Source organism: Falco biarmicus, chromosome 10, assembly GCF_023638135.1.
Source record: "Falco biarmicus isolate bFalBia1 chromosome 10, bFalBia1.pri, whole genome shotgun sequence".
Taxonomy (NCBI): domain Eukaryota; kingdom Metazoa; phylum Chordata; class Aves; order Falconiformes; family Falconidae; genus Falco; species Falco biarmicus.
The window spans coordinates 34382803-34395507 of record NC_079297.1 but is presented as its reverse complement, the minus strand read 5'-3'; the positions used below and the strand labels follow the sequence as shown (position 1 = coordinate 34395507).

At 44.9% G+C, this 12705-nt stretch overlaps 1 protein-coding gene across 1 annotated transcript; it reads left to right on the top strand.

Annotated features, from left to right (window-relative positions):
* The first annotated feature begins 10 nt into the window (after window positions 1-10).
* Window positions 11-4704, top strand: POLR2L (RNA polymerase II, I and III subunit L). Its single transcript, XM_056354239.1, has 3 exons — window positions 11-150; window positions 574-675; window positions 4242-4704. Exons 2-3 carry the CDS (start codon window positions 581-583, stop codon window positions 4348-4350), a joined length of 204 nt encoding a protein of 67 aa, XP_056210214.1. The 5' UTR covers window positions 11-150; window positions 574-580; the 3' UTR covers window positions 4351-4704.
* The last annotated feature ends 8001 nt before the right edge of the window (window positions 4705-12705 follow it).

The window sequence follows — 12705 nt, the reverse complement described above, 5'->3', positions numbered from 1 at the left end:
CTCTTGAGCCGCGCGGGACGCCGTACGCCTGGCCGCTACCACCCCGCCGCCTGCGTAGGAGCGGGGGGGGGACTGGGGCGCCTTCCCCCCCCGCCTCCCCCACTGGTAGCGACCCGGTGGCCGTCACGGCAGCGCGGAGGAGCCGTTACGGTAGGAATCGCCTGAGGGGCCGCGGCCCCGCGGGAGCTGCCCCGGCACGGCGGCGAGGAGCCGGCAGGAGGGCCGGGGCCGCCTTCCTCCGGGGAGGCCTGGCCCGTGAGCGAGGCCTCGGCCTCGGCCCCGGCCCCTGCCGCGGGCTCCCCGGCCCCGCGGCCACCAGGCCCGTCCGTTTGCAGGCCGCGGGCAGTGTGACCCCCCGCGGGCCCGCCCGGGCGCACAGTGCCCGGCCTGTGGTTCCGCTGGGCCCCGCTGCCCCGGCCCCGGGGGAAGGCGCCACCCGGGCCGCGGCCCAGCCGGGGGCCCGTCCCTCGCTGCCGTGCGGCCCGAGGGGGGGCCGGGCTTCTCGTGGCGCTCCGTGAGCGCGGTGTTTGTTCACTTTGCCTTGTGCGATACTGTTGGTTTTTAATGTTACAGTGCAGAAATGATCATCCCAGTCAGATGTTTCACGTGCGGCAAAATAGTTGGGAACAAGTGGGAAGCCTACCTGGGCCTTCTGCAAGCAGAATACACAGAAGGGTGGGTATTACTTGTGTGTCCTTTCACTCAGGTTTTAGATGGAATTGTACAGCGTGTAAGATAATTAAGTGCAGCATCACAGCTCTAGGAACTAGCTGTGCCCAGGCTAAAAACCACAGGTACATTCTGAGGCGAACTATGTAACCAGAGATTAGAAATTATAATGGATAAGGAAATACTGCGTGATTCCCTACCGAATCTTTCTGGGTAGGAGTATGGAAGTTGCCAAGTCGTAACCTTTATACCCAAAACAGTCTCAAATATTTAACTCTGTATGGGACGGGAAGGAAAGAAACAAACAGTACTGTCAACTTTTATGCTAATGTGGGTTTTTCAAAGGGTAGAGAAAGAAAAAGTTACAAGTGTAAAAAGTAACTGCCGTTGTTAACAATGTATACCCCTTTTAGGTTTTCCGAAAAGCATTTCATGTTCGCTGCCCAGAATTGCTAACCTTATTTGAAAGCACTGCTTTGCTGGGGGGAAGGGGAAGTTTAATGGCTCTAGATAACTGACTGGTAGTCCTAACAAGTCTATTTTAAGAGGGTTATGCATGCTTTGCGTAGCCAGAATTGTCTTTTAATAGTTCAAGGAGGTTCTGGCTGTGGTGGGACTACTTCAGAAGGGTTTGAGAAGGTGACTTTTGAGAAATATTTACGTTGTCATCCAATTTAAGTATGGAAGGGAAAAACAACCCACAGATCTTTGCCACTTGAAGAAATGTTAGAAGTCTGAGACTTCCCAAAGTGATGCTGAAACTATTAAGTAGAAAGAAAAGAGTATTTGCTTTGCATTCAAATGGTTAGGGTTACTAATAGTTCATAGATATAAGTCCATTTAAAAACCTATCGGAAGAATGTACATTAACAACACAGATTTCACTGCTTTTTTATCTAGAGTAAATCTGAAAACATTCTTATGGTTTAGGATACTGTTTTGTCAAATGTTGAACAGTGGAGCACAGAACAAACAGAAAAGGAAGGCTTTGGGTTTTGAGGTTCATCTAAACTTGTAGGCAGTTGGGATTACTCTCTGTGCTTCTCACTGTTGGTGTGGAGTTTGCAGGGGAAAGATGCCCTGTCCCGCCACCATGTTATCAGTTTCTTTAAAAACTGTCCAGTGAAAATCATTCAGTACTTCTCCTAAATCTCATTATTTCTGTGAGTAGCCGTTTTAGAGTGCATTTACATGCCAGAACCTGTAAAACATAGTTGAGTAGAATACCGCAGCTGCTAAGCTAAAGGTATTTGGAAAGTTCTGACAAAAAAACCAAATAATTTTTCTTTCATTTATGAGGTTAAAATCTTTAAAATAATACGGGTTGCTAATCATTTATCACTAATACTGAAATTTCATCAGAGGTATTCTGGTAGCACTTCTGACTTACTTTCCAAGTATTACATTTCAGTATTTTTCCTGTCTTCATTATTCCCCTGCTTTTGAATGTAACAGGAAGATGTACATTGTTATTGACAAATGCTCACTTGAAAACAATTGCTGTGGTCACTGTTGTGATTCTGGGATGCCTGATCAAAGTAATGCAGTTATGGTATTGTAAGATAAGATCAAAAGCAGAGTTTACAGATATGGAACAGTTAAAAATCTTACAGGCTAGTGTCAGAATCACTGTTAATGGTGGCTTAAGAAATGGGTGGACAAAATGGGAGAAACTCGTCTAAACAATTTGTGGTTAAAAAGACCCACACCTTTATGTTTGTCCCTTAAAACTGCTCTCTTTCCACAAGTCCTTGGAAGCTGGAGGAAAAAGGAAATACAATTGAAGTTGTTTTAGCAGAAATGTATAGTATGAATTCTAAAGTTGTGATTAATGTTAGTATTTTGCATCTCTGATAACTGCATTTGAAAGTTCAGAACTTTTCAGATAGCCCTTAAAACTTATACTATCCACAGACATTAGATGCTTTTGTTCTCAAGTGTTTTGGAAAGTTTAGATACCATGTGATATTATTTATAAACATTCTTTTTTAAAAAATACACATTCATATACTTTTAACTTTTGCAAGTGCTAGCCCTAAAATAAATAGCCCTGCTATTTAAGCCCTTGAAGAACTGTTGATAGGTACAAGGACTAACTGACATCACCAGAGAAGCTGCTGGAGTTTGACTCCATGCAGTCAGACTGCACTACTTGACACCAAACAAGTCCAGCTTTGCAGAGGCTTCCTTTCAGTCATTTGCACTTTAGAAAAGTATCTGTCAGCTTCTTCCTACAGCAGAATTACAGGTTTCAGGAAATTACTTGTGTTTTAAGCAAATGCTGGGTTGTTGTATGGCATCATATAGATCTAGAGACCTGAGATCAGTCGTATTTCATGAATGTCAAATTTTGAAGGAGTGTCAGACTGGCTCTATGGCTAATAGGTTGGTGCTGAAGAGCTTGGATAGTGTCACTTACCTGTGAGAGCTCTGATAGTGATAGCCATAGGAGATGGATACAGTGGTTTAGGCGAGGGTGACTCATACGTTCTCTACCCAACCATAAGAATCTCGAGTAGTCACTCAGAAGGAATTAAGTGGAAAGACTGTAAACTACAAATTTCTTGTTGAGCAGTCTGCAGATCCTTATTTGTGTATTTGTGGGGAACAGGTTGTATAACTGAATGCTGCCTTACATTGGAGCTGGAAAGGATTTTAGCCTTCCTCAGAGTTAGCATCCCGTCCGTATGTGGGGTAGTTATTTTAGTTTCTGTATATCTCTCACCCTTTTATCATCGGTTAGATCACACATTTATCTTGTGAAGTAGGCAGGTATCACCCTCAGTTTACAGAAGCATGTTATAATGGTGCTTAGAGATGTTATTCCTTATTCCTGAGTCAAGAGACTGTCTAGTGCCTTCGTGCTGTCTTCTACCATACAACTAACAGGAACTGTAGCCAGCACCAGTAATTACGGACTGTCCAGGATTTTAAGAGTGGAAATTACTTCCCATGTTTCAGAACTGTGTTCCTGTTGCTACTCTTGATTGATCAGATCTATCTTTAACCAAATCAGCTCAGCTCCTTTCTTTTCTACAGACTGGTGTTTGTAAAAGGAAGACAGTTACTGTAACTAAGTAAGTGAGGTTAGAAATGTACCATATTTCAAGTCTCTCCAGCTGGGAAGACAAAAAATTTATTTCCAAAACCAAAAGGCTTGCATCTCATTTAACCTTGCTGTTTCATGACCAAATGAAAGGAACTACCCTCACGAGTCACGTAGTTCGGAAGAGGAAATTCATAAGAGTTAGTCTGTTATGGTTCTGTTCCTATGGGTGGGACTTCTGCAGACTTACCTCAGAAAGTTTGGTAGTTGTGTCAGCTGGGCACCACCTTCAGCAGAAGATCTTGTGCTCCTGCAGGCCAGAGAACAGGCAAACACACTGTCAACAGCAGTAAACAGAAAAGAACATTAACAGCACATGCTAAATTTTGGTTTCTTCGTTTGAACTGCAAGCAAGTTTTTGTCTCTGATTAAGCTCGAAGTAATCAGTGTGTTGCTTAGTGGTTCTGACTCACTTCATCCTTTTTTTTTTTTTTTTTTTTTCATTATTGTTCTTGTTCATTAATAGAGATGCCCTGGATGCCCTTGGTTTGAAGAGATACTGCTGCCGCAGAATGCTTCTAGCCCATGTGGATCTGATTGAGAAGCTTTTGAATTATGCACCCCTGGAGAAATAAGATTTAAAAAGTACCATGCTGCAAGCCATGTGGAACGTATCTCTAATTCTACTTGAAACTGGTCTTCAGGCAGTAAAGGATGAAAGCCACCTGTAGTGCAACCGCTGAGAGATGTTTGCCTTCTGGAGAAAATACTGCTCCCAGCCACTAACCTCTTTCAAGGAAACAAAGGAAGGATGAAGTCTGCTTAACCAAGATTTGAAGATTAAATTAAAAGTTTGGATGCTTCTTTTTAAATTTGTTTGGAGCTTTGTGAACTTTTAGATGCTTCTGCCAGCAAAAATAAATGCTTTTCATGTAGAAAATTTATTATATTCCATAAAAATGTTGAAATAAAGGAGGTCTTTCCCTGTAGCCTTCCTGCTGTTTCCGGTTAGTGCTAAGTATGTGCTTGGATCTTGCCATTTGCTGGTGCTGGTTACTTTGAGGTTAGGCGTACTACCAAGTAATCAGTTCACTGTTTTGTGCTAGTCAGGGAAGAGGGTTAGAAACATGGGACAGAAGCTCAGGGTTCCAGCGGCAGGGAAGTGGGCGAGTTTGGTCGGAACGAGGCATGACTCCTTGGAGCTGCTGGAGCTAGCAGAGTTACTTCCACTGCAGTTAACTTGTGGTCTCTACCCCAATTCTTATATAACACTGGGGCTGCTGTATTATAAAAAACAGTGAATCAGATGGTGCAGTACCCTTCATTTAGGTAAAACATGTATGAGTGTTCCCATGGAAAGCACTGGATGTGAGAATTTACGCACGCTGGTGTGAACAGGATCAAAGTCTTGATCTTGCCAAGCACCTGCACCGCGCTGTAGCTGGTACACATGCGAGCTTTCCACTTGTTAGTCATTTCGTTGGCTTCGTGTTGTGCTGCGCGTGTGGTGTGGTACTGCCTGGCCAGATGGAATGCTCTGCACTCTTGTGGTGGCATGAAACACTGAGAGGTCAGCTGTACATGCAAGGCTTGTGAAGGTTACCTGCACTGAGGGAGCGGCACTGATCCTGCCGAAAGATCTCCCCTTCCTGCTGTATATTGGCTTGAAAGCTGGACCGTGTTTCAGGCTGTTCTCTGACAGCCAGAAAACGCATCGTTCCGGGTGGCGTATGCCCAGGCAGACACACCCACCTCACCTGAAAATAGAGGCAAATTTCTACATCTGTGCACGCTCAGGATTCTGTTCTAAGTGCAGCATCGGTCCATATGTAAATGTAGGACAAACCATCGTTACAGCAGCCTTGTAGAAAACGCGCTGGAACAGACAATACTCCCTGGGTTTGTGGTTTCTTACTCCTTAGTACAGTTAAGCCTTTGGCACTCGCGCGTGGGCTGCTGGGTGAGAGGTGTCTCTGTGGATTCTTTTCCGTAGTTGAAGAACTACAAAGAAGTTGCTTTGAACAAAACCTGGGTTCCAGAGATGGTAATTATTTTACGTGTTTACTGGGTCAAACTCGTACGCACAAACCTTAAAACTCGATTGTCTCACAAAGTAAGTTGCAGGACAGTGTGTTTGGCTATCACCCCACCAATCTTTACACTTGAACTTGCTTTTCAATTTAGTACACAGCAACAGGAGATGTTTCCCATGTTCAGCAGTTCTTCACTGATGACATTTTAAAACTATACGCTTTCTCCTAATGCAAGAGAATTAAGCAATTAATTCTAGCATTTGATTCATAGTTGGTTGGATAGCTTACGTTCTGCACGCCTGCTGTATTAGCTAGCTAAATGCATCTTTAAAAAACCACAAAGCAACCTTCACTTGTCTCTGAGGCTATTTTTTCAAAGGGACGTTATGAAATAGAGGATGACCTTTCCAAGCTGAAGTCGTGCAGGACACTTTTCCGCGTTACAGTGGAGCGTTACACGGAAGCTACGTGCCAGCTTGTTCACAGACAGATCAAAACGCCGTGCCCAGCGCGCATTCCGTGAGCTGTACTGAGAAAGTGCAGCAGCCCAGGCTGGTACGTCTGGCAGAGGCAGCCGTGCATTATGCCGTGTGGAAAGCTGTCCTGCATCAGTGCCAAAGAACTGGATTACATGAGCCGACAGGACTTTGTTTCTATCTGCAAAAGCAATTTTCTAATCTAGTTTTCTGCTTTAGAATAACATGTTTCTTTTCACAGCTGATGCCAAGTTGTCTGATATGAAAAGCTAGGGCTCTTAAATACTTATAATGAAGATGCAATTTGCAAAAACACAGCAGGCCTCATTCAAAAATTCAAAGGAAAATAAAAACCTCTCTGGTTGCTCTTGTTACCGTTCCTCAGACAGAAAACAGGGTGCAGTGGAAGCTAGTGACAGGCTGGTATCGCTCTGTCAGACAGATATTACACAAGGAGCAGCAAAAAAACCTGAGTAGCAAGACTAAGTCACAGCAGGCATTAATATTAGCTCGTGCAGCTCATGACAACCTGTCTGCATCGCAGCTTTTCGTCCGGAGTTTGCAAACACAGCATTGACCAGAAAAGCCATTTCTGTTATGCGGCGAAGCAAACTGTTTATCATGTTCGTATGAAAGGTTGTCTCAGGAGTTTTGTCCCTGGGAGGGTTCGGAGCAGAAACAGAGCTTAAATCCTGTTCCATAAAGAGTCAGTGAATTTTTCAATGAATTTCCAAAAATCCCAGCTTTCACCCCTGCTCATCGGTAAGTAGGAAAGTAATTCCCTTTTGGCTGTAATTTCTCCTGTGCTTGCTGCTGCAGCTGTTAATAACACCAGCTTATCGGATCTGCTTTCTAACCTGCCAGATCTCTTTGAGAAGATCCATTAAATATGCTCACAACAACTGTACTTTTTAAAGCAAATAGAAGAGACACATGCATATACACAGGTCAAAAAAGGAAAACCCCCTCACTTTTCCCTGAATCTTAATAAAACCAACAGATAGGCAGAAGTGGCAAAAAAGAGAAATTGTACTGAATATGCAGCCCCTAATTACATGCAGAAATCTGTCAGTTGGGAGATTGCTGAAAAAAACAAAAATTCCACCACTCCTCTGCCATCATTTATTCACTTGATGTATAAAGTATTTTGGAAATTTTTCAAGCCTGTTTTGAAAGACTGGTGCAGGGATCATGCTAACCTGGTATTGGAAAAGCAAGCAAGTACCATTAGAAGTGTAACCCCCCCACCCCGTCACCCAGGCTGCAGCCTCCCGGGGCAGGGCAGCCTCGGCCAGGACTTCACACATCACTCGTATCAAAATAACGACCTGGTGCCCGAGGAGCACAGGGTGGGAGCGGAGGGCACGGAAGTACAGAGGAATCAGCTTGAATCCAGCATCCTGCTTCTGCCTGGAGCATCAGCACCAAGGTATGTGTGTGTTGGAAAGCATTACGTTTCTTGAAATGACAGTTTTAAGCAAAAAAAACCCCTCTTGATCACGATTCTGAGTCCATCTGCAGGAAGGAAGTGGAGTGCTTTCCTGCCTATCGGTAACGAGCCTCCAGCCTTGTATTTCAAAAGGAGTTTTACTCTGAAAAACCACCCAGAGGGTGATGTACTGAGATGTGTGCTGTGGTTTTGTTCTTCCCATGACCTTTCCCCAAATGCAGCCTGGATTTGGATACTGAAGTCTGACTTCTTGTCTATACTTTCTTGTCTGTGTGAAGAAAAACACAAACTCTGAAAACCCCAATTACAACCAGTGCAAAAACTCCATAGCTGCACGTTGCCATAGAGATGCCTAACTAGCTCTGTGGCTACAAATCTGCATTTCACTGGTAATAAACTACGACGACCCAGCACATGAGCTACCTCTTTCCCCGCAAATAGTTCTACAGGAAAAAACAATTCCCACGAACACCCCCAGCATGCCCCCCCCCCCCCCCCAAACCAAACCAAACAACTCCAACCAAATCCAAATAACCTGTTTGCCTCTAAACGCAGTTTAATTCCAAACAATTTCTAACTCAGTACTGATCCTAGTAAGAAAACATTATTTCTACTTCGTCGCCTCTCTGAGCAGACACATGTACATCCAATTGAGCTTAGTTAGCCAGCAAGATTTTCTGACTCTTGGAACTTCTTGGTTGAGACATCTCCAAAATAATGTTTCCACCTGCCTCTGACCACCCAGATGATGCACACAGCTTTGATTTCCCTTTCAGCACATTTGCACCATGATATACAGCGTGGCTTTGTTTTCAGATCCAATTTTGATTCAATTCCTCCAGCCAGTGAGAAAGCATTTTTAATTGTTCAATAGGGACAGCACAATAGAGGTGTTTGAAAACCCAGGACAGGAGGCACGTGGCCGAGACTTGGGCTTTGCCATGCTGCCCGGTTTGATGTGTCGCCCACTGAAGTCTGTGGGAGCCTTTTCATTAAGTTCAACGTGACTTAAAATGGCCTGGTAGCATGTGGTGCCTTACACGACTCGAGTGTCCAGGATTAATTCGTTTTGTTAAGTTCTGCTAAGAAAAGCTGTTTGAGATGCCCAAGCCTTAGATACTCAAAGAGCTTTCAGATCTTGCTGCAGACCTCAGCCATGTGTGTCTCCAGCACATAAGGCCATAAAAAAAAAAAAAAAAAAAAAAAAAAAGGTAAGAAATTATCTCTAGCTTCAGCGTCTCCAGCCACCCAGGGGGAGCTGCAAGGCAACCGTCTTCACATCGGGCTAGAGCTTGGCAGCAGCACAATATTTACGTGGGAGCAGGTCTCATTTAAACTCTTTCTCCTCGACACTCCCTTACAGAAATCTATAGGGGATGTAGAGCCAAGACATGCAGAGAGCATTAAGGCTCTCACCACCGATCTTATTTCTCCTTCTCCACAAATGCACATGTTCCGGACTTTGTCAGTCACCTGTTTTGGTCACCTACACCTTGTCCTGTCCTCGTAGGTCACACACAGCTGGGGTGAAGACGTGGAGCTCCAAAGCACCACACAAATCTCCGCACAATTTCCTTCCGGATGCATCTGCTCCCATATGGAACACTGTGTCTTGTAACAGCCAAGCTACAAAGTTCATGCAGGAAAGTCCTTGATTTATCCCTCCCAAATATGAAGCAAGTATTTTAATAAAATGGGTTCATTATTTCCTGCTTTCAGGAGCTGAATAAATAGTGATCAAAGGAAGGCACAGCACAGCGGACAAAAAGCTAAAAGCCTGAACGCTTTGGGGAGCACAAGAAACTGGCAGTTAACAGCAAACTTCAAAGCGATCTGCAAAGGCTGTGGTCAGGACTTTCTGTAGCACTGAGGATTTGGAATTAACCCACACCCCACCCCGTGGGCTGGATTTGGAGCTAGGAAGAATGGATACTGAATACCCGCACTTTGGGAATCAGACCTCCTTCTTTTAAAAGCAGGTCTACCTGGAGCACTCTAAGAAATTAACTGCTTTTTTAAAAAAAAAATGAAATAAATGAGTGCAGCAGTAGGAAAGCTGCGCTCAGCATCCACCTTCAGGTGCTGACCTTTATTGAGCTGCTACTTTCCACATTTGCTTGGGGTTCACCACAGTGGTATCTACAAGCTTGGAACTACTTCAGGGATTAACATAAATGTCACCGTCCTTACCAACACCTCTGCAGAGATCCGATCCGAGTGCATGAAGCTCAACAGGATCTTTCCTCCAGCACTGGTGTACCTGGGGTCCATCCCATTCCACGCTCTGTTTGCTTTCTTCAGGCTGGTCATGTCAGCAGCGGAGGCTCCCTTAGCCTGTGTCCACATAACATCATTTTTTGTGTCTTTCAAAGTCTGAAAAATACTTCCCCTGAAGGTGTATATTTAGGGACAGGCTTTGACAAGAACCAATTTCAATGTCAAAAAAAAAAAAAAAAAAAGGGAAAAAAAAGGCATTACACAAGCCTTGGGCAAACTTGTGCCGTGCCTCAGTTTCCCTGCCTGTATCTGTGAGATGGCACTCACCCCGCTCTTCAGAAACCATCAGAGGTGGGCAATGAGGAGAAGCCTAATCTCACCCAACCACTGGTATCTTCTTGCCTCCCTTTTATCAAGGGCCCCTATCATATACTGTCCACTAATCCTAATAGAATACCTTTAAACAGGTTAAAAAAATGCTTTTTGACTGTCAGCACAGCCCAGTGCAGGAACTGCTGATGGAAAGCTCCTGCCCTGAGCCTGTGCAGCAATTCAGAGATTGGCAGCGTCACTGGCCCTGGCAATCCAGCAGGTGCAAGAACACAGCTAAAGCCCAATTATCTCCAGCTATTTACTCAAAGCTGCTTTAAAGTCCTTCCCCTCCCCTTTTTTTTTTTTTTTTTTTTTTCAACTAAGTCTTCCCCCTGGTAGCACGTGTGAAGCGTGCTCCTTCCTAGACAGCACTAGAAGAGGGAAGGGAGAAAATGTCCACTTAGTGGAACACTGGGGTAAGTGGCACTCAGAGCAGTGTCACTGCTCCCGGTTAAAGGCTGCACTGATGAAATAGGATGTGCTCCTACCACCGTTTATCAGCCGCTACCCAGCAGCTGACAGGCTCTGCCCAGCTCTTCATCAATAGGGTAATGGTTTGCAATACAGCCAAGCCCCCAAGCCTCCCATTTCCAAAGAAAGTGGAAATGCAGAACTTTTATAATTGAGTTTATAAATTTATACGCAGTAATGGAATAGCTAACACTTAGGCTGGAGGTATAATGACAGGGTTTGCTGAAATTCTACCCCCCCAAAAAAATATTTAAAAACAAAACCAAGATGAGTGCTGCTCTCTGCTGTAGGCCTTTGTTTGTAATGAGATGTGCAGCTGAAGCAATTACTAACTTCATTTTTTGTAAAGGAGCAATAGTAGTTTGACTAGGAGGTCTTCCTCCAGGAATGAGCTAGTAAATGAAAGCATTAAGTTAATAAGGGCTTGAGTGCTTCAGATGATTACAGAGACAGCCTACAGCTCCACACTTCACCAACCTGATTTTTTTTTATTATTATTATTGTCAAAACAGCTTGAAGAAAACCCCCTTTGGATCCACTCAGCATTAAATGCAGCCTAGACAAATGGCTACTTCCCTCCATTAAGCAACGTTTTTAAAAGGCAAAAAAATAATAATTAAAGTCCACTGATGAATAATTACTTCTAATAAATAAAGAGAAACAAATGCCATTGGCCTCGGCAGCTTTCACGTCAGCTAGCCAAGCTGCCACCGAACCAAAGGAACATTGTGTCCTGTGACGGCTGGGAGCAGCCGCGTGGGGAAGCTCCGTTTCGGCTGCAGTGGGAGGCGTCTGGAGACAGACATGGCTTTGGATGGTTGAGCAACAGCCAGAGCAAGCCAGTGGCTCCTGACAGCCCGGTGTCCCCTGGCCGCCCCACTGCCTTGTGCCTTTATCCTGGTCTCAAACCACAGATGGAGAATCCTGCCTGGGGCCAGGTCCGGAACAGAGATCTGCGCTGGCCGGAGCGAAGCTGGAGCCTCCACCCGGGGTCAGGGTGGTCATGCGCTGCCCGAGTGAGGGTCTGTCGTGGAGGCTGTGGCCATGCTGCCCTTGCCCCCCCAAGGCACTGGTGCTTACCCCCACCCCCTGCCAGTGCAGCATGCCCGGGCAGCCAACAAACGCCAGCTGCTTCCACATCTCAACCCAAGGCAGATTTTCACACCAGGTGACTCCTCCAGGGGTCCCTTGGGCAGCAGAGCTCTTCCTTCTATTGGAGGTTTCTTACAAATTATCCTCACCCTTTTTCACTCCCAACCCACCTCCCCCAGGTGTGTTCCCAACTCAGAACATCCAAAACTTAATTTAAACTCTGGAGGTGATCGGCTACACTAACCAGAGCGAGCTTCAGACCTTTGCTCCCTTCTGCTCGCCCACTTCAGGGGGCTCTGCCGGCAGAAGCGGGGAAGTCATATTGCATGTGAGGCCACGGCAATATCACAAACTTAAGCTGGTTATTTCTTTCTTCATTATTTTAAAAGCTACAATATTCAGGTAGCTCAAGGAAAAACAACCTTTGGATTTTGTCTGCTCATAAATCCATCACAACAGCTTGGGGGAAAACAGTAAATAAGGTATTGGAAGAAGAGCACAAGAGGCCAGAAGAAGAGTATCTGCCTCTGGATGTGATATTTGCAACCGAAGCCGGGTACCAGGCTGTGATATTAGTATGTGGTATTGATCTGTTCTTAATCCAGAGAAATGCCCCTGTAATGAACTCTGCTGTGCCCTTAATGATTTCATATCGAAGGATGTTAGGTGCCTTGCTCATAACAGAGTAACAGCAATTCCAAAAATAGCAAGCCTCATAATAAAATGTTATTGAGGAGCCTGAATTTCAATATAAAAGGGACTCTGCTGTACTCAAGGGCTTACTAGATACAAATGCATACTCTAAAAAGTTGTATTAAAGTCGTGTTGGCATCTGAGTTACGGAGGCGATGTGAGATGCTACTTCAGGGAGCAGCTGAG

Coding starts and splice junctions, on each gene's coding strand:
- POLR2L (XM_056354239.1), top strand. CDS start 581: ATGATCATCCCAGTCAGATGTTTCACGTGCGGCAAAATAGTTGGGAAC. Junction 676..4,241: donor CAAGCAGAATACACAGAAGG/GTGGGTATTACT, acceptor GTTCATTAATAG/AGATGCCCTGGATGCCCTTG.